The sequence below is a fragment of the Callithrix jacchus genome, chromosome 3 (assembly GCF_049354715.1).
Source record: "Callithrix jacchus isolate 240 chromosome 3, calJac240_pri, whole genome shotgun sequence".
Taxonomy (NCBI): domain Eukaryota; kingdom Metazoa; phylum Chordata; class Mammalia; order Primates; family Cebidae; genus Callithrix; species Callithrix jacchus.
Genome location: NC_133504.1, coordinates 121,872,992 through 121,894,687, shown reverse-complemented (window position 1 = coordinate 121,894,687; position 21,696 = coordinate 121,872,992). Strand labels below are relative to the sequence as shown.

The window sequence follows — 21,696 nt, the reverse complement described above, 5'->3', positions numbered from 1 at the left end:
CAGCTGGAAAGTCACACGGAGGCAGGGCTGAGCAAGCCCGGATGAGTACAGAGCCAGGCTGAGTAAACAGAGGAAGCCTGTTGGTGGAGAAAGCAGAGGAGAGACAGAGTGTGCCTGGTTCCTGCTGACCTTCCACTTTCAATTGTCCTCTCAGGAGGCCTAACTGTGCCGTGGTTCTTGCCCTTTGATTTCTATGAGCTTTCCAGATTTACAAAAAGAAAAAAATAAGAATCCTATCTTGCTTGAGCTAGCTTGAGTAGGCCTCAACTCCTTAGGGAGCCAAGAATCGGGATACATTGTTGTCTGTAAGAACAATGTGGCATGGGGTGGTGGGGGGTGACCATAGGATTTATTGTCCAAAGCAGAAATCTTCTGGAGGAAAGGGGATGTTCATGATTACACCAGAACAACAGGTACACAGAAACCAGGTAGGACTGTCCCAGGCAAATGGGATGTATGGTCATCCTTGAGATGGGAAAAGTGGGTTCAGGATCAGGAGACCAGCTGGCACGCCTAGCTCTACCCCTCCCTCTCCATTTGTCTTTAGATAAGTCACTTTCATTCCCTGAGCCTCAATTTCCTTGACAGTAAGATAAGAGATTTAAGATATCTTTACTGTTTTTTTTCTGATAAAGAAAAATCTTAGACTAAGGTAAGTCTTCTTTGAATAGAGGCAACTCAGGAAATTAAGTAGATATGCAAGAAGGAGCCCTTTCAAATTATATATAGCTGAATGCCTTTATGTATACATTGATAAAGATGTTTTACTGATTTGACTTTAAAAAAGAAGATCCCATAGAGTCACCAATCAAAGCAGTCTGGTTATCAGTGATTATATTTTACTTCTCGAGGCATCGGTAGAACAGCTCCAAAGTTGCTATGGCTCCCAAAAGAAACCAGCTGGTAGTGACTTGCCTAAGCCTCAGGTCTAGATGAAGGGGAAGTGTATTTGTCTTGTTCATTGCCTCTCTGAGGCCTAATGCTACAGTCCTGCCTTGACCTGTGAGGAGGAAGTACAAGGTATAAACAGTAACCAGTATCCCACTGGTTCCCTTGCCAGCCCATCCCTTGTTGGCCAGTTCTGACTGTGGCCAGTTCTGCATCCCTATTACTGGAAGATAGTCAAATTGCCGGCACATCTGCAGAAATCAGGAGTGCAAATTTAATATTCTGAACTGCACAGCTGCTCGTAAAAGTCACTGTGCCTGTGTCATAGCTACTCTTAAAGGTCATTGTGCCTGTGTCATAGCTGCTCTTAAAGGTCACTGTGCCTGGGATCTCGGAAGTTTGGAGCTAGAAGGAACCATAGCTTGTGTAAGTCCAATTCCAATTCACAGATGACAAATAATAGCTAAAGACATAACAAATGCTGGATGCGGTGGCTCATGTGTGTAATCCCAGCAGTTTGGGAGGCCGAGGTGGGTGGATCTCAAGGTCAAGAGATCAAGACCATCCTAGTCAACATGATGAAACCCTGCCTCTACTAAAAATACAAAAATTTGCTGAGCGTGGTGTCGCACGCCTGTAGTCCCAGCTACTCGGGAGGCTGAGGTAAAAGAATCACTTGAACCCAAGAGGTGGAGGTTACAGTGAGCCAAGATCACGCCACTCCACTACAGCCTAGCATCTCAAAAAAACAAACCAAAAAAAGACCTAACAAATGTTAATGTTCAGGCATTTGTGAGGCACTGTGCTGGGTGCTTTATGACAATCATATTATTTCATTCTTATGACAACTTTATGACATAGGTATTCTTATCCTTATTATTCATATTTTTCAAAATGAGGACCCTGAAGCTTTGGGGGATTAAATAACTTGCTATTCTACTTGTTCAGCTCAGCCCAAGAAATCCTTAAGGACCGAAAAAAAAAGTTTGATTCAGTTCTGCTGATTCTGAGGACACGTTTCTATTAAAATGATCACAGGTGAGTCAAGAGGCATTTAACATCTATCTCAGGCACGGCACTGGGTGTCAAGGCGGTTCACTGGGCTACCAGATGAAATGTAACATGAACTCCTGCCCTTCCAAGCCTAAGAGAGGAAAAGGAACTGTTGGGTCTCTGTGAAGCTCTCTCTTCATGAAGGCCCAAATGCCTGCAAGGAAATGCCTTATTAATGCTCATAATACCCCTAAGAAGAGGGTGTGGGAAAAACAGAAGAGAGGTACTATAATGCCTCTCTTGAAAATGAGAAAATTGAAACAATTACAGGCCTTGCCTGATATAAGGCAGTCACTGTTGAGGCCAAGAATGAAACAAAATTGTCTTGGTTCTTTCTACTATATTCACTCACTGGCCAAAATAAAAAGTCTGTCTTCAGTTACCTGTTGCCACCACAGGGTTCAAGGACAATTATCATTTGAGACAACTTTTTTGACAGGAATTATCTTACTAAGCTTCCCATACCTACTCATTTGAATTTCATCCCTTTTCCCTCTCCCCTTTTTTGATGTAGACAAGTCAGGGCAGGGACAATCTTCACATGAAAAAGCAAAGAACTAGAAATATCACAGTAAATTATATTACAACTTAGAATCAAGTTATGAATGAATTCTCCCAGAGTGGCAGTAACGATGACTGCCATATATTGATCACCTATTCAGTGCCCAATTCTCTGCTGTGTTTTATACTTAGTCCTACAATAAGACACATGCAGAGACAAATTCCGTTTTTGTGGGTCCTGAAGCTTATACAATTTGAAGGGCCCTTCTTAAGAAAAAGGAAAATTTGGGATACAGAATTAGGTACAGGGCTTTGGAAGGGCCTGTGCAAGTGAGGGACCCAAAGCTTAACTTTGTGAGTTTCACAGTAAATGCACTGCTGTGCCCAAGTTAGCTAACATCTCATATCTCCACTTTTACAAGCAATGAAATTGAGAACCAGATAAGTAACTTGAGCTAAGTCATAAAGCTTTTAATAGTAATGACAGGATTTGAACATATGGAATCTGACTCCAAATCCCATGTATTTTCTTTGTGTGGCTTCTAATAAAAATAAAATTGCTATCATTTATTAAGCACTAACTATATCCCAGAAAGATCACTCCTGAAGGGTATAAGAATTACTTGAGAAAGTAGATGTGATCATTAGTCCTTATTATCCACATTTGCAGATGGGAAAAACATGAATCAAGTAAGATTAAACAGCCCATGGTCATCCAGCTGGTACAAGGTAGAAGCTGGGCTTCAAGCCCAGGAGTGTAAGGTCCTCACTCTTTCCCACTAACCTATGCTACCTACCACCCTACACGTAATCCAGGAAAAAGCAAAATAGCAACGTGTGACTCACCTCTAATGACAACAGTACTTCCACATCTGCCCACTGAAACTAGCCCTGTCCTTTAGTTTCACACAGTACACTGTGCAGTCCTCCTTAGCTGGGATTGAGCAACTCTGAAAGTCCACTTCCCTATACTGTTATTACTTATCAAAATGAGTCCATTCCTCATGGAAAAAGCACTTGGACATATCAACACAAACTCAGGCCCCAGCCAAGATGTCTTACAGCCACCCCTTCACCCAGAGAAATGGAGACTCACAGAGAATCTAAGGGCTGGCTATACGGGAACCACTGGAAGATCACTCATCCTATAGGCCTCCCTTGAAAAAGCCTTTCAAAGCCATACAAGAAAACTCACGTATTGACTATAATTGGATTGCCAAACTCTAGTCACCCAAAGCAAGAGTTGACATTCTCAAACACATCTTACCCTGGATTTGGACATGGACAGGAGTGGAGAAAGGATGTGGTTTCTTTTTCCTTGAACAAGACTGCTCAGAGGAAACTGACCTTCAGGATGCTCAGTGAGTGGGCCCTTGGCAATGTGAACTTTAAACATTACATTATGCTTTGCCATGGTGCTTTTTGAAAAATTGCCTTTAACTGCCAGATTTCAGGTGCTCAGTTAATTACTTTTGGAAACTCAGTTAAAGGAATATATCCATTGCCACCTGGAATAAAATAACTTTACTAACTGGAGAGTGCTGTGATTCAAACTGGACTAGGCCTGGGCTTCTTTATCTGGCCACAGCAAGTGCAGACCAGCGGGAGAAATTAAGCATGCAGTTATGAATGCTAACAAGAAAGGCTGCTGCTCCAGTGATTTTTTTTTTTTTCTTTTTAAGGAAAAAATGATCCCAGGAACTCTCTCTTGTTCCTCTTTTGATACAGCTTGGTGGATGTGGGGGAAAGGGCAGATGAAATGAGCAGTGAAATCAAAAGATGGAGAAGTCTTCTTAAAGGACTGGCTCTCCAGCCCAATCATCTAGGGGAAGAGGCAAGTTCAGATTCTTGTAGGGATCTAAATGCATCTGTGCCTGAAAATGATGGCCGTTTGAGAAGAACAAGAATCCATGGTGAGACAAAGCAACACAGACTGCTGGTACAAGACACAAAGCCACTAAGTTGGCATTTAGCAGACTGATGGATGAAATGTCACTCAGTCTTAAGGACTGGCTCAGCTCCCAATTGCCCTGGCCAGCCCAGGGAGGCAAGAACACAATAGACCGCACACCCACTTCTCATCCCTGAGGCACACACCACTTCAAAGGCCACAGCAAGCAGACAGCACAACCTGCCTCTTCTGCGGTGTCTTTCATTTAGTTCTGTTTCTTCATGAAGTGGGAGGGAAACAAGTTTGGGCCCACCTGAGATTGGGGTGTAGACGGAAGGAGTGGGTGAGTTGCAAACGACAGAACACAACCGAAAGCCTTTTTTAAAAGTCAGGATCCACAGCCTTACTTATTACCGTAGAGGGAACAAAGTCGGCTCCATCCTTCCCCATCCTTCTTTAACCCTCGCCTACCAAGCCCTGGAAGACAGGGAAGCGCGAAGGGCTCTAGTGCAGAGGGTCTGCCCCGTACAAGGCGCAGCAGCAGCGGTGGGAGGGTGCGCTGGAGGACCCCACAACACACACACAGCCCGCCCCGCCTCACCTTCTCGATACTCTGGTCCACGGCCTTCTGGAAGACCCGGGCCATCAGCAGCGTGACGCCGGTCACCAGTAGGAGCAGGGACAACGTCCCCGCCGTGTAGAAGCAGCAGCGGCCCATTCTGCGCGCCGCTCACCCGCCGGGCCGAGCCGCACCCGCCGGGATCCAAACGCAAGGAGGGAGGAGCCGCCACCAAAGCCGCCGCAGAGGCGTCCGAAGACCCGGGATTCTTCGGCGCCCGCGCCCTCGCGGCGCCGGGTTCGTGCGCGCAGCTCTGGGCTCCGCGGCCCGGCGAGCGCGGCCCCCGGTGCACTGGGCGGGTGGGGCCGCGGAGGGACGGACCCGGCCTCGGTTTCGGTTTCCCCCGCCCGGGAGCCCGCGGCGCCCGCCTAGCGCAGCTCGGGAGAGTGCAGGGAGCGCGCAGGGCCGTGACGTTCGCGGGCCGGGCTCGCCGCAACACCGGGAGGCGACGACCGGCGACTGCGCGGGGAGGCGGGCGGGGGCGGAGGCCGCAGTCATGCGCCCTGCGGCGGCGGCAGCGATTCGGCCCGCGCCCTCCCGGCTGGTCCCCAGTGGCCGTGAGTGGCTGCGGCGCCTGAGCCAGGCTCGGCCTGGCCGCTCCCAGCGCTTGCACCGCAGGCCCCGCGCTCACCCCACCGAAATCACCGAACCGGTTCACACACTCATTCACTCATCCGCGGATAGGTCTGAGGGCCTGCCGGGGGCCAAGCGCTGGGGATTCAGGGTGGTTGAGCCATTCCCCTGCTCTCAAGTTAGCGGGGACACTGTTACCGCAATTATAATACAACCTAGTAAGTGCTTCTACCAGGTGCCTGCTGAGATCACGCCAGCAAGCACGTTCTGCCTGGATGACCTAGGACCCCACATTGAACTGGGGTCTGCGGCATGCATAAGAGTTTGTCACAGGTAAGGGGCGTGAGCAAGAAAGGACGATGAGCGAAAAAGGGAGGAGGCATTTCACGGAGAAGGAAGTGCTGAGCAAAATCATTGGGGGTGAAAGAGCAAAACCTGTAGGAAGCAAGAAGGAAGTTCCTTCTGACGGTAGGCTAAGGTGTTCACGGTGTGGAGTCGGAGGTGTTGAGGCCCCAAGGGGTCAGACTTTGAAGGGCTCTTGGTAGAAGCTTAAAGCAGGCGGCGCTGGTGTTCTTGTCTGCTTTGCTTGCTATCGTGTCCCAGACACCCAGGACCAAGGCCTGCACACAGCAAGGACTCAAGAAATGTTAGTTAAATGAGTGTTTCTTCTATGCCAGCTCTTAACTAGGTGTTTTGCACTGTTCTACTAATTTAATATCTTGGCAGCCCTATGAATAGGAGGTTGTGTTTGTCCTGGTCATCCAGAAACAGTGGCAGTTGGGAGTACTATGCATGAGAGTTTTGAGGGAAACAGACAAGGAGCTGGACCTGGGATTCAGGTGTGATCCTTGTGAAGGAAAGAGGCAAGCAAGGAAGGAAGGCTGGGTGGAAGGAAGTACTTGGTATTATATACAGTTCATGTTTGAAAGTTTAGCAAGACCATGGGGGTGCAGAATCCTTTAGCCAAATGGGCATGTCCCAGAGGCCTGTCATCTCCCAAAAAGAGGCCTGCCTTAGTATCCCTGCTGTCCCTGTTGTGCTCAGTCCTGGTCTGGGAGCAGCCTTAGGAAAGTGGCCTCTGCAACAACCTGGGGATAAATATCAGAGGATGGATTTCAGCAGAGCTCAGCAGTTGAGGCAGAGCCATTGGTTAGTTATGCTGTCTACACTGGAAGATCCAAGAAGTACATTTTCTTGGAAACTATATTGTATCATCCTCATTTTACACTCAGGAACACCGGGGCTCTGAGTTAAGGAACCTAACATGCTCAACCTATTGCTGAGTGATGGATCCTGCCTGAACCAGGATGCAGGGCTGGCTGCATCCAAAACCCTCACTTTTTTTACTCTGTGCATTGCTGCCTCCCAATCTGTCACTAATGAGAGTGTGGGGCCAGCAAATCAGTTAGAAGGTTTTGTTGAGGACACGGTGAGACATGTTGGGTGTGATGGTTTTAAAATGGTGGCAAATTATTTGTCACTACTTTCTCACTTTGAATTTGGGCTGGTTTTAGCAATTTGTTAAACCAATAGAATACAGTGGAAATGACCATATCCTGGAACGTCTGAAGCTGGATTATAAATGCCTTGCAACTTCTGCCTGGGCCTCTGGAAATCCTTGCTCTTGGAGCCTCAAGTCACCCCTGAATTCAGCTACCCAGAGACTGCTGCAGAGAATATGGGAAAGACCGTGGGGAGGAGCCTGAGTCTGTAGGAAGAGAAATGTCCCAGCAGTCCCCAGCTGTTCCTAGCCTTTGAGTCCCAGGCCCTAGACATTGTAGAGCAGATATGAGTGGTCCCTGCTGAACACTGCTCAAAATGCAAAATAAAGGACTGTTGTTAAGCCAGTCAGTGTTGGTGTGGTGTGTTACTCAGTAGATACCTGAAGCAGATGGTGAGGGCAGGACTGTGGCTGGGACATTTTGCAGCCACCAGAGGACCAGTCCTGTGTGGAAATAGAACCTGGTGGGGTCCTGAATGATTCAGCTGCCCCCAGCCTGGTGACTGGGTGGTCTCCAGTCCTCAGGTGTCCACAATCGACAGCCTTTCTCTACCGCTAATCCTGCCTCTTCTCTGCTGTAAGTTCCAGTTAGCTACATGAACTCTGCCCTGTGCCCCAGTTTGCTTAAGCAGCCACGCCAGCCCACTAACCCTCACATGTCCCCTACCTAGGCATCGGTTGAAGTCCCCCTGCAATCTCTATGTCTTTTCCTTCCCTAACTAGAAAAAAACTAGTTGGTAACTTGCCTGCCTGGGCACACTGGCACTCAGAAGTTCATGTTTGCCTTGAACTTCCACCCCGTACTCTCTGACTGCTAAAATCAGATTTCTGTTTGCTGGCTCCATTCTGGGAGGCAAACCCCTTCCACTCCTGGACCACCAATTCCAGGGTACTTTTCCTTCTCACTGTTCATTGAGGTCCCTTCTTGCCTCTTGTCTGGGCCACCAGGACAGTAACAGACTGTGGGGATGGAGAGATGGAGGCGATTTGATAAACATATCTCAGTGTGGGAGAGTTTCTAAACAAGGGCTTCCAGCTCAAGTTGCCCTCAGTTTACCTTCTATCTGAGGATCTCACTCTGTTGTTTCCATTATGTCAGGCAATTAGTAAGCTGCTTCCCCTTTAAAACTCTGGGCAAGCTGAACGAAAACCTTTTTCTTGGTTCCTCTTAGCATAGCTGACCAGACTGGCATTTTTTAAATGTGTTAACATAAGACAGAACCTAATTATAAAAAATATAAACAGCTTTTAAGAAAATAATGTATGTTCCCAAAATAGCAGTCTGTGATCCCACAGTAATCTCTGTCTTATCACAAAGGCTGGCACAACTTTTTAGCAGCTGGCCTGGCTGTCTTTCTGTTCAGTTCCATCTTCTCTACCCACAGCTACGTTCAGGGGCTTTTGACATGAAGCCCCAAAATCCAGATGTAAGTTTCTTAATGCCCTTTGGGGTTTCCTCCTCATTTCTGACATGTCTGCACCGCTAATTGGCATTGTTAATTTATTGACATAGTATCATCTTACCCTACAGGTGAGACTCCACCCTCTCATCCAGGGAGTAGCCCCTGCTTGCCAGGCACTAATAACCCTGAACACACTCTGGAGGGGCAGATGGCTTGGGGAGGGGTTACTGTTCCTAGTGTTTAGATGAGGAGACTGATGCCAGGGCAGGGAGACAATCAGGAATCTTCCCCGTGACTTCTCTGCTATGGTTTAGATGCCTATTCCCTCCAAATCTCATGTTGAAATTTGATCCCCAGTGTTGGAAGTGGGGCCTGATGGGAGTGTTTGGGTCCTGGGAGAGATTGTTCATGAATAGATTAATACCCTCCCTCAGGTATGAGTGAGTAGTCAGAAAGCTGGTGGTCGAAAAGAGCCGGCACTTCCTCCTCTCTCTAGCTTCCTCTCTGCCCATGTGCCTCACACTTGTGTGCTCCCTTTCTGCCTTCGCCATAAGTGGAAGTAGCCTCAGGCCCTCACCCAATGCAGATACCTGTGCCATGCTTCGTGTCCAGCCTGCAGAACCATGAGCCAAATAAATCTCTTTTCACTACCCAATCTCAGGTATTGTTACAGCAACACAAACAGACTAGGGCGGAAAATGAGGAGGCTGATGCTATGGCAAGGAGACACGGCGAGTTCTCTGTACCTAAAATCAGAAGACTTTATCTGAGAAGAGCAAGTACATTTAATGAATGATTGCTGGTGACTGTTGAAATTATGCAATCATTCGGGACTTAGAAAGAAAAAGAACTTTCTTCACGGACTCTAAGGGCTATCATGGGGAAGCAAGAGGGCTCTTTGGGCACTACCTTAAATTTAGAACGGTGCCGTTATGCTCAAATGAGTTTAATGATGTAGTCATTGTATACTTTTGTGTTAGAAGTGTGAATGTGTTCAATATAAACATTTAAAATACACCACAGGCAGGGCACGGTGGCTCCTGCCTGTAATCCCAGCATTTTGGGAAGCCAAGGCAGGAGAATTACTTGAGCCCAGTTTGAGATCAGCCTGGGCAATGTAGCAAGACTTTGTCTCTACAAAAAATAAAATAAAATAAATTAGCAGGACATGGTTGCACCTTCTTATGATCCCAGCTACTCGAGAGGCTGAGGTGGGAAGACAGTTTGAGTCCAGAAGGTCAAGGCTGCAGTGAGCAGTGATTGTGCCACTGCAATCCAACCTAGGCGACAGAGCGAGACCCTATCTCATAAATAAAATAAAATAAAATTTTATAACCCTGTGTGGTAGAATCTGCCTGTTTTTCTAGGTTCATGCTGCTCCTCATGTCAAAAGTGGAGTCTGTTTCCTCCCTTTAATCTGGGCTGGGCTTGGGACCTGCTTTGACCAGTAGAATATGGCCGAACCCATCTGTTCCAGTGCCAGGTTTAGATCTGGCAGCTTCTTCGTTTGCCTTCTTGGGACCCAACTTTCAGGTTAGAAGCTCAGATTAGACTACTGGAAGGTAAGAGACCATGTGGAGAGGGACTCTGGAGAATGAGAGGCCACATGGATGTCACAGCTCCAACCAAGTTTCCAGATGAATACAACCTATGCCCCACAGAACAGAGATAATGAGCTGTCCCTGTTGAGTCCTGTCCAAATTGCAGAACTGTGAGCAAATGAATAGCTGTATATCAAGCTACTAAGTTTTGGGGCGGTTTGTTATGCCATGATAAATAACAGAAACACTATTTTTATCATTTATTAATCATTTGAATATTCCAGGAGCCTAAATATGAATGAAAATGGCCCTCGTCCTTGCCTACTTTGGGATAGGTCAGACTCCAAGATGTTTCTAAAAGTCTTGGCTTTCTTCTTATTACTTGAAGGTGATCTATAAAATGTACAATCACACCCTACTGATTTGACGTATGTTATTCCTAAATGTTTGTGGAGCATCCTGAATCCTGAGCCATACAGGATCCATAAGAAAAAAACTACTCTCTCCTCCCTCCTCCCCTACCTGTCATTCCAAAGTTCTTACATTACAGAACTGCTTTATGCAGACAGGCTTACAGATCGCCAGAGGAAGCTCATATACCATTTGTATGATATCACAGGCACCGGTGCCAGGGCACAGGGAATCTCTGGGAAGTTATCCATGGCCCTGTCTGCTGTCTCCTCCAATCAAGAAACCCTTACAGCTTCCTCATTACCATTTTTGCACCCACAACTAGGGGAATCTTTTCTAGTTTGTTTTGGTTTGGTTTGGCTTTTATTTTGATTTGGGTTATGAGAAAATGAGAATTCCTCTCTTTAAATTCTTATTTTTCTTTCTATTCCCCTAAGAATGCAGATATTTTGAAACACAGAACTAGGGGAGACACCCTATTCGCCTTTTTTTCTTCCCTTTTCTGAAAACACAAGCGTAGTGTTGTCTAACTAATAGAATGTGTGGGTGAAGGGTGAGGAGTCAGGAGAGCAAAGAGGAGAAAAAAATAGTGAGCAAAAAGGGTGAATATGTCAGCAATATTATCTGCTACTTGTACGTGTGCCAAGCACTATGCTAGAAGTGGGTTTGCATAACTTCATTTACTCCTCACAGTGCCCTATGATGTAGACATTCTAGCTCTATTTTAAGGATAAGGAAACTGGCCAGGCGTGGTGGCTCAAGCCTGTAATCCCAGCACTTTGGGAGGCCGAGGTGGGTGGATCACGAGGTCAAGAGATCGAGACCATCCTGGTCAACATGGTGAAGCCCTGTCTCTACTAAAAATACAAAAAATTAGCTGGGCATGGTGGCGTGTGCCTGTAATCCCAGCTACTCAGGAGGCTGAGGCAGGAGAATTGCCTGAACCCAGGAGGTGGAGGTAGCGGTGAGCCGAGATCACACCATTGCACTCCAGCCTGGGTAACAAGAGCGAAACTCGGTCTCAGAAAAAAAGGATAAGGAAACTGAGGCACAGAGAGGTTGACAAAGTAGTCCAATGTTACATGGCCAGTAGGAAGCAAAGGTAATACTAAACCTAAACCCAAGTCAGTCAGATGCTTTAGTCAGGCTCTTAACCCCTTAGCCACTGCTTGGGACTTTGGGCCTCATGTTTACTGACAGTAAAAGGAAAGCAGTGAAAATGACAACAACAACAAAATGCTATGGCATTGGAGCATTCATGGTGACCTGGGCATCGAGGAGGGGTAGAGGTTGGAATAGTGGGTGTGAGAGAGAATGCCTCTGCCTGAACCTGATGTTGAACTAGAATGGAGAGCCAGGAAGGAGTTGCCAGTCCAGTGGCCAAAAATATGCTTTCCAATGTATCCAATGTATATTCCAACATGAAATGTATTCTAATCTCTTCTCACTTGAGGTACTTTGATGGTACTTTCTAGAAGCAAATGAAGCTTGGGTTGTGTTTCAACTCAGTGTGGCAAAGCCAGCATATTATGAAATATCAAGGCTGTCTGATTTCCTGCCCATTGTGAAATCAGGGCTAAATAAACAACACATGACATCACAGTTATTTTTAATGATGGGGAAAAGCCGTATAAATGAGAAAACCAGGTTTACTCAGCATCTCTTTCTGAGGGGAAGAAAGGGGGGATGGAGGGTGAAGAGGGCACTGCCTGAGGGTAGAGGCAGACCTTGTAAGCCTGCAGTGGTGGGCAGAAGATATTTGGCCAGAGATGGGGTGCGGCGGTCGATTAGGGGATGGCGGGCTTAGATATTAGACTATGAAAAGGGTAAAAATCAGCCCTGCCCCTAGCCACTAACCTGTCTCCTCATGATTCCTAACCACTGCACTCATCACATATCCTGAGCCTCTGAAATGATTACCCAGAAGCATCCTATGCTCATCTAACCTCAGAGAAGACTGCTAGTCAGTTAATTTTACATCAATTGTAAGCATTTCCAGTTCTTTCATAAACAACAAGTACTGTTTATAATTAGTGTCAATGAAAAACGTTTCAGAACATTAATGAGTAGTGATTGCCTCAGCTGAATTGTAAGCTATCTTAATCAGCACCATCTTCTCCATTTTGGATTAAACCAGAGGAGAGAGGCATGCAAATCACAGTTCTTCAAAAAGTTAAACAGAATTATCATATGAGCTAGCAACTCTCTTCCTAGGTATATAACCCCCAAAATTGAATACAGGTACTCAAACAAATACTTCTAAACCAGTGTTTATAGCCTCATTAGTCACAATAGTCAAAAGGTGGAACTGACCCAAATGCCATCAGGTAATAAGAGATATACAAAATATGTTATACACAGACAGTGAGAAATTCTATTCAGCTATAAAAAGGAAAGAAATAGGCTAGGTGTGGTGGCTCATATCTGTAATCCTAGTATTTTGGGAGGCTGAGGCAGGAGGATTGCTTGAGGCCAGGAGTTCAAGACTAGCCTGGGCATCATAGCAAGACCCTATCTCTACAAATTAAAATGAAAATTAGCTGGATATGATAGCATGCACCTATCATCCCAACTTACTTATGAGGTGAGATAGGAGGATTCCTCAAGTCCAGGAGTGCAAAGCTGCAGTGAGCTATGATTGCGACACTGTACTCTAGCCTATGACAGAGCAAGATCCTGCGTCTTAAAAAAAGAATGAAGTCCTGATACATGCTACTACCATGCAGACTTCTTTTTTTTTCTTTCTCATCTGCCATTTCTGATGTGAGTAATGGTCCCTCTTGGAAATGATATTGTTTAAAGCAAGTGATGGGAAAAGAATTCTAGAAAGCTCTGGCATTTTTTTTTTTTTTTTTGAGACATGGTTTCACTCTTGTTGCTCAGGCTGGAGTGCAATGGTGCGATCTCCGCTCACCGCAACCTCTGCCTCCTGGGTTCAAGCAATTCTCCTGCCTTAGCCTCCCGAGTAGCTTGGTACTACAGGCATGCACCACCACGCCCAGCTAATTTTTGTATTTTTAGTAGAGACAGGGTTTCACCATGTTGACCAGGATGGTATCGATCTCTTGACCTTGTGATCCTCCTGCCTCAGCCTCCCAAAGTGCTGGGATTACCGGCATGAGCCACCGTGCCCTGCCAGTTCTGGTAATTTTTTTACCCAGGGAGAAATAAAAGGGATAACCAGTCATATATGCATTTTCTGTTACATAAGAAGAAAGATTGTGCAAGAATGGCTCCAGGTGCTCACCTAGGGTCAGCTGGGACCCCAGGAGCTTCCTCATTCTCTGGGCAGAGACAGTATACACACTCAGCTTCCCCTGGGGCTGGCAGCTTCCTCCTGGTCCTCTCTATTTCCCCATTGAGGGAGAACTGTGGGGAACGCTCCTGTGTAAGGCCCCTAGGAAATGGGCCTCACCATACAGTGAGCTTGAGCCCAGACACAGATTCCGGTTGGGGGAGTCGAGCTGAGGGAAAGCAGGAACCGAGAGAGGGACTATGCTATCAAAACAATTAACAGACATTACTTTATGGATATGAGGACTTTGGAGGCATTGTGTCCATTTTCGGTTCCTTATGGTTTATTGCTTCATTGTGTTCATTTTTGGATCCTTGCTACATTAGTTGTAAAATATTCACTTCAGTATTTACAATTGTTAAGTATTTACTGGGCATAACTTACTTAGTGGGCATAACTTACTTACCTTGTGACTTAACTTAAGTATTTACAATTGTTAAGTATTTACTGGGCGTACTGATAATATTGATAATCAGCATCACCTACTTCACCCTTGACCTTTTAAATCAGTATCTGTTCCTTTTACTAGTTCCCCATAATTGTTTTCTGTTTCTTTGGTTATTTGAGAAATGCTTTGATCTGACGTAAACAACATTAAGTAGAAAAGTATATAATGGAACCTACTGCACAAATAAAATTGCTGCTTGGGCATAGCCCATCCAGTCCTCCAGACCCCGCTCTTTTCTTTCTCCTTTTTTTTCCATGCACGCTCTCTTCCAGGTTTGGGACCCTCTGGCTGGATGAGATTCCCGGGCTCGCATTCAGTTCACAAAACCCGATGGGAAACTGCACGACTCACAGGCCCCAAGGTCCCTAGTTGATTCCTAATGAACTCCTGTAAAGAGTCAGCTCCCTAAATCCAGACTCCCTGGTACCAGGCAATCTGTATATTCCCTTATGAACAAGACCATTTTCCCATACCAGCCTATGGGAAGAAAGACCCATTGTGACAGGGGAAAGGGACAGGCTTTCTCCTCTGGAACAGAACCATACAGCCCAGCAGCCCTCACCTGCCTCACTGATGGTAAGCTTGGGCAACCACTGCCTGGGGAGTTTTTCTTTTCCCCAGTAAAGCCTATTCCCCATTATTCTTTTTTCTTTTTTTGAGATGAAGTTTGCTCTTGTTGCCCAGGCTGGAGTGCCGTGGTGTGATCTTGGCTCACTGAAACCTTTGCCTCCTGGGTTCATATGGTTCTCCTACTTCAGCCTCCTGAGTAGCTGGGATTTCAGGCACCTTCCACCACGTCTGGCTAATTTTTTGTATTTTTAGTAGAGACAGGGTTTCATCATGTTGACCAGACTGGTTTTGAACTCCTGACCTCAGGTGATCCACCTGCCTCAGGCACTCAAAGTGCTGGAATTACATGCATGAACCACTGTACCTGACCTATTCCCCATTATTCTAATTGAAGTATTTCAAGAATAGAAAACCAAATACCGCGTGTTCTCACTTATTAGCTAAAGAGCTAAGTATCAAATACTCACACACAAAGATGGGAACAATTGCACTGGGGACTACTTGAAGGGGGAGGTGGGTGGGAGTGTGGGTACCTATTGGGTATTGTGCTTACTACTTGGGTGACAGAATCCTTCATACACCAAACCTCAGCGACGCGCGATTTACCCATATAGCAAACTTGCACATGTACCACCTGAACCTAAAATAAAAATCAAAGGGAAAAAAATGCCTATTCCTTAATCTATGCCACATGATGTTGTGGAATTCATCCCAAACTCTGTAACAATAGGCGACTACCATGAAGGGATCCACCTGGTACACTAATCTCTGTATGAAACAAGAAAAGGAAAGTGCGCATTTAAGAATGAGGCCTATACAGAATTTCAGGGAGCCTGGGCAGGCCCAATCCTTTATCTGAAGAAAAATCTTAATATTCAATGGTGCAAAATACTGCTTTTAAATTCAGTCTCCAGTCCTTCCAGGGTCCAATTCATGAACATCAGGGCATCATCTTTCCTATCTTTTTTTTTTTGAGAGTGAATCTCACTCTGTCGCCCAGGCTGGAGTGCAGTGGCATGATCTCAGCTCACTGCAAACTTCCCCTCCCAGGTTCAAGCAATTCTCGTACCTCAGCCTTCCAAGTATCTGGGACTAGGCATGAGCTACCACGCCTGGCTAATTTTTGTATTTTTTGGTAGAAATGGGGTTTCACCATGTTGGCCAGGCTGGTCTCAAACCTCTGACCTCAGGTGATCAGTCCACTTTGGCCTCCCAAAGTGCTGGGATTATAGGCGTGAGCCACTGTGCCTGGCCTTTTTCCTATCTTCTCTTTAGTCTTTTTCTCTCTGCTGCCTCCACCAGCCCTGTCCTAGAGAAGCCTCTCATGTTCTGGGTAATTATGAGAGGAGACTTTAGGTCCTTCCCATTGTTTCAGAGTCAACAGCAAAACCCATCCTTTTCTTGTCACTGCTGAAGTTTGCTCTGCCTTAGCAAAAGGTAAATATTACTTGCTATATGCCAAGCTCTGTTATAAGGACCATATCTACTAATTTTTCAAAGGTCTGGGTAGGGGAAGAAGACCCTGGTTGTGTATATGTCTACTATGGAGGACTTGTAAGCCCCAGCTGAGCACCTAATTTAAGTGTTGGTCAGGAAAGAGTTCTAAGCTGAAGCTCAGAAGAAAGGCATGTGGGAAGAGGCCCAGTAAAGCCTCATGCATGGGAAAGAACCATGTAGATGTAAGAATTCTCTGGTAGGATCAGATTTTGACAGGTGCATGCATCAGACTAATGATAATTTCACACCCTTTCAAGGCCATATTATTGTTAAATATCAAAGATAAGGGTTTTGGGGGCTGGTGACAGATGTCAGCCTCCTGCCAATCCAGCTCTGGGGCATGTTTGTACACCTGTTTAGTGAAACAGTCCTCCAAATGTTAATTAAAACTACACTCCTTGGAAGTACTTTATTTTAACCCCAGTTCATTTCTGCAGGTGGCTTTACCAAGCGCTCCCTCCAAACACATAAAGTGCTTGGCCTGTGAAAGGCTTTGGGAGACAGAATTGTCTCCTTCTTGGTAGATTTCCAGTGAGTTTTGGGTAATGTGCATCCTGGGGAACGGCACGGTAGTCTGCCCCTTGTTGAATCCTACTTAGCCAGAAGTCTAACTTTGAGAATTCATCAAAAATTGGCAGGATACTGTTAGGAGATAGCAGAATCCTGTACAATCCAGAATCAGAATCAGAATGTGATGTGCATCACAATATTATCACAGCTCTCTTTATTATCACCCCTCTCTTCCTCTAATCCCTTGCTACTCAAAATGTGATCCTAAGACACTGTGTTGGAACCACCTAGGAGCCTGTTAGAAATAGACTCTCAGGTCATGGTCTGGGCCAATTGAACAAAATTTGCATTTGAACAAGAACAACCTATGATCCATGAATCAAGTGTGAGATGCATAGCAGTTTAACCCACAGTCCCTCAAGGCTCAGTCATAACCGTGTTTTTCCATAGCCCTCCTTCAGGGGACCTCAGAACTCTTATTTGCATTCTCCACTCTCACCCACCCTGCCCCACTAAAAGGAGAGTATCCCTGGCCTGCTTTCCACCCTCAGGGTTTCCCTGGACTACTGATAATCAGTATGTCTTGGGACATTCAGTCTTCGTCTTCGGACTGCTGGCCCTCCCCCTGAAGGATATGTGACACAGTGATGCCCTGTCTTCCTAGGTTCTGATGTTGGGGGAATGTAATTAAAAATAAAATATCCTACCAACCCAGGAGAACTTCTCACAAACACAGAGGGGAAAGACAATTTAAATTGACGTGCATCACAGGCAATCTTCTGCAGAGACTGCAGATTGCAAAGTCAGGAAGAAATCCTACCCTTTTCTGTGCTTGCCTCGGCAGCACATATACTAAAGTTGGAACGATAAAGAAAAGATTAGCATGGCCCCTGCACAAGGATGACATGCAAATTTGTCAAGTGTTTCATGTTTTTCATTCCATGCTGATGGTTAGAAAGAATCAATATTATGAAAATGGCCATACTGCCCAAAGTAATTTATAGATTCAATGCTATCCCCATCAAACTACCACTGACCTTCTTCACAGAACGGGAAAAAACCACCTTAAACTTCATATGGAACCAAAAAAGAGCCCACATATCCAAGACAATCCTAAGCAAAAAGAACAAAGATGGAGGCATCATGCTACCTGACTTCAAACTATACTACATGGCTACAGGTAATCAAAACAGCACAGTACTGTTACCAAAACAGAGATATAGACCAATGGAACAGAACAGAGGCCTCAGAAGTAACATCCCACAGCTACAACCATCTGATAATTTGACAAACCTGACAAAAACAAGCAATGGGGAAAGGATTCCCTGTTTAATAAATGGTGTGAGGAAAACTGGCTAGCCATGTGCAGAAAGCTGAAACTGCACCCCTTCCTTACACCTTATACAAAAACTAACTCTAGATGGATTAAAGATTTAAATGTAAGACCTAACACCATAAAAACCCTATAATAAAACCTTGACAATACCTTTCAGGACATAGGAGTAGGCAAAGACTTCGTGACTAAAACACCAAAGCAATGGCGACAAAAGCCAAAATAGACAAATGGGATCTAATTAAACTTAAAAGCTTCTGCACAGCAAAAGAAACAATCATTAGAGTGAACTGGCAACCAACAGAATGGGAAAACGTTTTTGCAAGCTACCCATCTGACAAAAAGCTAATGTCCAGAATCCGTAAATAACTAAAACAAATGTACAAGAAAAAAACAACCCCATCAAAAAGTGGGTGAAAGATATGAACAGATGCTTTTCGAAAGAAGACATACATATGGCCAAAAAACATATGAAAAAATGCTCATCATCACTGCTCATTAGAGAAATGCAAATCAAAACCACACATCGAGATACCATCTCACACCAGTTAGAATGGTGATCATTAAAATATCTGGAGACAACAGTTGCTGCAGAGGATGTGGAGAAATAGGAATGCTTTTACACTGTTGGTGGGAGTGTAAATTAGTTCAATGATTTTGGAAGACAGTGTGGTGATTCCTCAAGGATATAGAAATAGAAATACCATTTGACCCAGCAATCCCATTACTGGGTATATACTCAAAGGATTATAAATCAATCTATTATAAAGACACATGTACACATATGTTCATTGCAGCACTGTTTACAATAGCAAAGACATGGAACCAACTCAAATGCCCATCAAAGATAGACTGGATAAAGAAAATGTGGCACGTATACATGATACTTTTTAAAATATTATGCAGCCATAAATAAGGATAAATTCATGTCCTTTGCAGGAACATAGATGAATCTGGAAACCATCATTCTCAGCAAACTGACACAAGAACAGAAAACCAAACACTGCATGTCCTCACTCATAAGTGGGTGTTGAACAATGAGAACACATGGACACAGGGAGGGGAACATCACACACTGGGGTCTGTTGGAGAGTGGGGGTCTAGGGGAGGGATAGCGGGAGGTGGGGAGATTGAGGAGGGATAACAATAGGAGAAATACCTAATGTGGGTGACAGGGGTATGGAGGCAGCAAACCACCATGGCATGTGTATATCTATGTAACAATCTGGCAATATCTGCACATTTACTCCAGAACTTAAAGTAAAATAAAAAAAAAGAAAAAGAAATCTTACCCTTTTCTATATCTAGGCAGATACAGTCCATTACATACATGTTTTCATGTGTGAGGACTTGAAAAGACCGTTTTCACACATAGTTCATCCTAAATTCACTGGGTTATTGGTCTGGCCATCTTGGTTAATTTCCTTTATCTAAAGGAAAAATAAAACTTCTCATATCTTTATGACAGGAGTATTTTTGCAGCTTACAGCCAGGCAGCTGCCACGTTAGGCTCCTGCTCTCCCACAGAAATGGGGAGAGGAGGGGCTCTCTTTCTTGATGATTACACTTCAAAGGGTTCATTCCCACGTCCTTAAGAAAAACATTCCTGTTTTGTAAAGGTGGTGAGAGACTTTTTAAAGCTTTTAAGAAGATTTATATGCATCTTAAAAGGGCGGAGAAAGAATTTACAATTATAACTTTTTAAAAATTCTTTTTTATTTTATTGAGTCAGGATCTCTCTCTGTCACTCAAGCAGAATATAGTGGCACGATCTCGGTTCACTGCAACCTCTGCCTCCCAGACTCAGGCAATTCTCCCAGGTCAGCCTTCTGAGTAACTGGGACTACAGATGCATACTATATGCCCAGCTAATTTTTGTATTTTATTTTATTTATTTTTTATTTCCATAGTTTTTGGGGAACAGGTGGTGTTTGGTTGCATGGAAAAGTTCTTTAGTGGAGATTTCTGAGATTTCGGTGCACACATCACCCGAGCAGTGTACACCATACCCAATGTGTAGTCTTATATTCCTCAACCACCTCCCACCCTTCCCCCCAAGTCCCCTCATATGCATCCTCATAGCCTAGCTCCCACTTGTGAGAACATACAATGTTTGATTTTTCCATTCCTGAGTTACTTCACTTAGAATTATGGTCTCCAACTCCACCCAGGTTGTTGCAAAATATTAAAATGTGCTCCGAATGAAGAGACCCCTGCAAACAGGCTTTGTGTGAGCAACATGGCTGTTTATTCACCCAGATGTGGGCAGGCTGAGTCCAAAAAGAGAGTCAGCGGAGGGCAGAGAAATAGGAGTTTGTTTTATAGGTTTGGAGTAGGCAGTGGAAAGTTACAGAGGTTACAGTTCAGGGTGGTTTTTTGCAAGCTGGGAGGGGGTCCCAGAGTCTGGAGTCACAAGGTTGACCAAGGTTGGTTACATAGTCCAGTTGCCTTGTCAGTTGAAGCAGGAATAAGGAACAATAGAAGAATGTCTCAAAGTTAATTAGGCACCAAAGGGGTTAATCATTCTTCCCCTTTCTGTGGTCTTCCAGTAACTTCAGACTTTCTAGTTCCAGGAACTCATCTGGAGTGTATGTGCAGGTCACAGAGGTTACCATGCCATCCATGGTGCAGTCAGTTGGCTTAAAAGACCATACACAAATGCTATTATTTTGTTCCTTTTTATGGTTGAGTAGTATTTCATGGTATGTATGTTTGTGTTTGTGTGTGTGTGAGTGTGTGTGTGTGTGTGTGTGTCTTACATTTTTTTTTGTCAGATGGAGTTTCACTCTTGTTGCCCAGGCTGGAGTGCCATGGTGTGATCTCGGCTCACTGCAACCTCTGCCTCCTGGGTTCAAGCAATTCTCCTGCCTCAGCCTCCGGAGTAGCTGGAATTATAGGCATGCACCACCACACCCAGCTACTTTTGTATTTTTTTTTAATTTTAGTAGAGATGGGATTTCTCCATCTTGGTCAGGCTAGTCTTGAACGCCTGACCTCAGGTGATCCACCCGCCTCAACCTCCCAAAGTACTGGGATTACAGGCCACATTTTCTTTATTCATTCATTAGTTGATAGGCATTTGAGCTAGTTCCGTATTTTTTCAATTGTGTATTGTGCTGTTATAAAGACTTGTGCAAGTGGCTTTTTCATATGACTTCTTTTCCTCTGGTAGAGAAGAATATTTAGCGTTTTCTAGGTATATGATCATATATCATCAGCAAACAGTGACAGTTTGACTTACTCTTTACCAATTTGGATGCCATTCTTCCCTTGTCTGACTGCTCTGGCTAGGACTTTTAGTACAATGTTGAATAGCAGTGATGAAAGTGGGCACCCTTGTCTTGTTTCGGTTTTGAGGAGGAATGCTTTCAACTTTTCCCCATTCAGTATAATGTTGGCTGTGGGTTTGCCATAGATTGTTTTTATTACCTTGAGGTGTGCCCCTTCTATGCCAAGTTTGCCCAGAATTTTAATCCTAAAGCGTTGCTGGATTTTCTCAGATGATTTTCCTACATCTATTGAGATAATCAAATGATTTTTGTTTTTAATTGTTTATGTGATGTATCACATTTATTGACCTGCTTAAGTTAAACCCCTATATCCCTGGTATGAAACTCACTTGATCATGGCATATTATCTTTTTGATGTGCTGTTGGATTCAG

The 21,696-nt window shown here is 44.8% G+C and overlaps 1 protein-coding gene and 1 non-coding gene across 2 annotated transcripts in view; one reads left to right on the top strand and one right to left on the bottom strand.

Moving 5' to 3' along the window:
- The window catches only part of SCARB2 (scavenger receptor class B member 2), a 63,630-nt gene extending 58,238 nt beyond the window's left edge, over window positions 1-5,392 (bottom strand). The window contains exon 1 of the mRNA XM_002745692.6: window positions 4,935-5,392. Coding sequence (XP_002745738.1) covers window positions 4,935-5,051 — 117 coding nt within the window. The 5' untranslated portion in view covers window positions 5,052-5,392. The remainder of the gene's footprint in view (window positions 1-4,934) is intronic.
- Window positions 5,393-17,529: 12,137 nt separating this feature from the next.
- On the top strand, window positions 17,530-17,636 carry LOC118152490 (U6 spliceosomal RNA). Its single transcript, XR_004741251.1, has one exon. It is a non-coding gene; the product is annotated as a U6 spliceosomal RNA (small nuclear RNA).
- The last annotated feature ends 4,060 nt before the right edge of the window (window positions 17,637-21,696 follow it).